At 49.8% G+C, this 2,996-nt stretch overlaps 1 protein-coding gene across 1 annotated transcript; it reads left to right on the forward strand.

Moving 5' to 3' along the window:
- Nucleotides 1-201: 201 nt before the first annotated feature.
- PCYB_011840 (hypothetical protein) lies at nt 202-2,940 on the forward strand (the record flags this gene model as incomplete). The annotated part of the gene is made up of 2 exons (XM_004220690.1): nt 202-933; nt 1,288-2,940. The coding sequence occupies 2 exons, from the start codon at nt 202-204 to the stop codon at nt 2,938-2,940; spliced, it is 2,385 nt and encodes a 794-aa protein (XP_004220738.1).
- Between the last annotated feature and the right edge of the window lie 56 nt (nt 2,941-2,996).

Below are 2,996 nucleotides of genomic sequence, written 5' to 3' on the forward strand. Positions count from 1 at the left end.
TGTACATATATGTATATATATGTATGCATGCATTCGTATGTATACCCCTTGGCGACAAAGCGGACTTCATTTTCCCGCCTGATCGGGGCCACGCGCAGCTCCAGGGGTGCCATGCGTTGCGCGGAACCGCTTGCCGAAGAGCCGGACACAACGCAAGCCACAGCGTAGACTAGTGGACTCTCCCCCCGCCTCGACACCCTAATGGCAGTGCTGAGCAGAAGACCGCTTGTCCGTTTGGCGAAGGCGAAGGGGGTTTGGGCGCGCCGGAATGGCGGCGGGAAGAGGAGGTTCGCGCAGCTGGTGGGGGGAGGCGGCCAACAGGGGGGAGGCGACTACCCTGCTAGTGGCTTCGAACGGGGAGACCCCCCTGCTAGTGGCTTCGAACGGGGAGACCCCCCCGCTAGTAGCTTCAAACAACGCGAGCACACAAAAATGAGCGACTTCCACTACTTCAATATTTACCTCCTTGGAGGCAGCGACTTCGTCAAACTAACATCATTTTACAGTTTTTGCGAAAATAAAAACATGTACGCGTGCATACTGCTCCACCTGAGCACTGTGTATGAGTCTATCCCAGTTAGGGATATCATGAAGGTGTTAAAGAATATCCTTCAGCAGAACAAGGCATCCTTTTCACATCCCTTGGTCAAGGGAAAGAGAATCACACACCTATATAAGCATATGTGTCAGCATCTGGATAAATTAAATACAGCAGAAGTGATTAGCTTGCTGACATGTGCTTGTTACACGACAAAGGCCTTTCCTGTGGAATCTGTTCGAATGCTATGTAGAGTGATCCTTGCGAAACCCTTGGGGTGCTTCCACCCTACACAGATACACGAGATCTGCTCCTGCTTAATAAAAATGAAGACTGAATTTTCCTTGAGGAAGCTCCCTTATGACGATGCACTGCATGTTAAGATGCGCGAGCATGTTAAGAAAAGAATCGTCTCAGGCGATGCGCAGGCCTTCTTTGAGTATCTATCCCTGTATATTAGCCTCTCCAGGGGAACCCCCCCTGGCGGTTCTGCTATCCCTCCCATTGCTGCCGCCTCTCCTATTGCCGCTGCCTCTCCCAATGCCGCTACCCCTCCTATGGCTGCTACCCCTCCCATTGCCGCCACCCCCCCCCAGGAGAGCAACCTAAAGAAGACATGCGAATTAATTTTCTTGAATCACCTGAACGAGCTCAACCGGGAATCCCTCCTCTCATCCGTGAGCATATTCAAATGGCTAGATTTGAGAAGTTACTCCATTTTTGTGCACATATGCGATGCGTTCGTTCAGCATGCGTTGAGCTTGGACACGAAATACGTAGTTCGTTTTTGGAGGAAGTGTCACAGTTTGCGATTTGAAAAAGGGGGACGGAGGGGTGATATGGATGGGGCGAAGCGAACAGTATCCTCGGATGAAACGCTTAGGTTTAGGAGCACAAGGGGGGGAGTTATTACCACCCTTGGTGAGGACCACCCCATGGATTACCCGGTTACACTTAAAACAGGTGAAGTTCTATCGGAGGAGAGACCCCACTTAGGGGGAACCACCACCCAAGGGGAAGGAGAAGAAGAAGAAGGTAGCAATGTGTTATTGAGCTTTATTAACAGCAAAGTTTATCACATGACACCTCCTCAGTTAAGTCGAGTTACCTACGGTTTGTACAGCTTTGTGGAAAATATGAAGCAATACTCCCAGCTGAGCAGCTTGAGGAACAACATGAATTTCTTATTTTCGATGGCTGTGCAGTATGTGTTGAATTACTTAGACAGGGGGGCTCTACACCAGGATGAGATTCCCCCAAGTAGTGACTCCATCCGCAAAAAAGCTACTGCTGATGTGGTACTCTCATCGGAAGGAGATCACTCCAGCTATATTAGTATGAATACGGATTATCTGTACATTTCTTCGTCCGGCGTGCACATACGCAGGGGGGACCGGGGCGGGGTGGATCTCCCGTCAGATAACTGCGCTGGGGATGGTCTCCCCACAAAGGGCTGCCCCCCAAAAGGCTGCCCCCCAAAAGGCTGCCCCCCAAGTGGCTCCTCCCCCCGGAGAGGCAACCTCACCCACGCGTGCGACATCCTGCTGAACATTAGCTACCTGAACACGAGCCAGAACCACCGAAAAATCAAGGACGCCTACGATTGTGTAAAAAAAATCATCACACAGGAGGCAGAGGAGGAGGAAGAAGAAGACCACTCCTCAGTGGAATTGGACAACCTGTTGTCTCTCCTACTCTCCATGTCCAATTTTTATCATCGAACTAGAGACAATTATGTGTTCCATTCGTACAAGCAGATCTTACACATGCTGGAAAGGAAGAAGCTCAAATTTAATACAAACCATTTTAATAAAATCTCCATAGCTATTACTCCGTTACTACAGGAGAAGAATAACTTAATTGCAGGCTATGCTCATCTGATTTGCTTCTTTATCGAGAATGAGGTGGTTCCTTTGAGGTCATGTGTGTTTACACTGCAGCATATAATGAAAAAAATTTGTGTAAAGTTAAGCGATCCGCTGGTGACGCTTCTGCTGGTGATCATCCGCCGCATCGATAGGTTCCTTTGCGATGTACGTGCGCACATTGCGCGAAGCGGCGTTGACGACGGCGGTGACCAAGACAGCCGTGACGACCTTCACGATAGTGACAGCCCAGACAGTAGTGCTAATCGCGATGCGCACAGGCGATTCCTCCTGCTGCACTCAATCAACGAAAGCACGCTCACCTGTGTCCTCGTCAGCCTGTCACTCATTCTGCAAAATGCCAAATACGGCACTGGGGCGAGGGACGAAGCCGCGGCGCTTCTACGCAGAATGGTCTCCTACGTATCCACAGGTTCGTTGGAGAAAATCCCGAAGAAATATATTCACGCGGGACTATTGGACGCACTTCCCCCAGATGATAACAGAGTTAAGAAGGTTCTCCTAAGCAGGGCGTAGAGTGATTGGTGTGGAGTCATACGAAGGGTCGTCCCTTTTTTTTTTTTTTTTTTTTT

The sequence above is a fragment of the Plasmodium cynomolgi genome, chromosome 1 (genome assembly GCF_000321355.1).
Source record: "Plasmodium cynomolgi strain B DNA, chromosome 1, whole genome shotgun sequence".
In the NCBI taxonomy this organism is placed as follows: Eukaryota; Apicomplexa; class Aconoidasida; order Haemosporida; family Plasmodiidae; genus Plasmodium; species Plasmodium cynomolgi.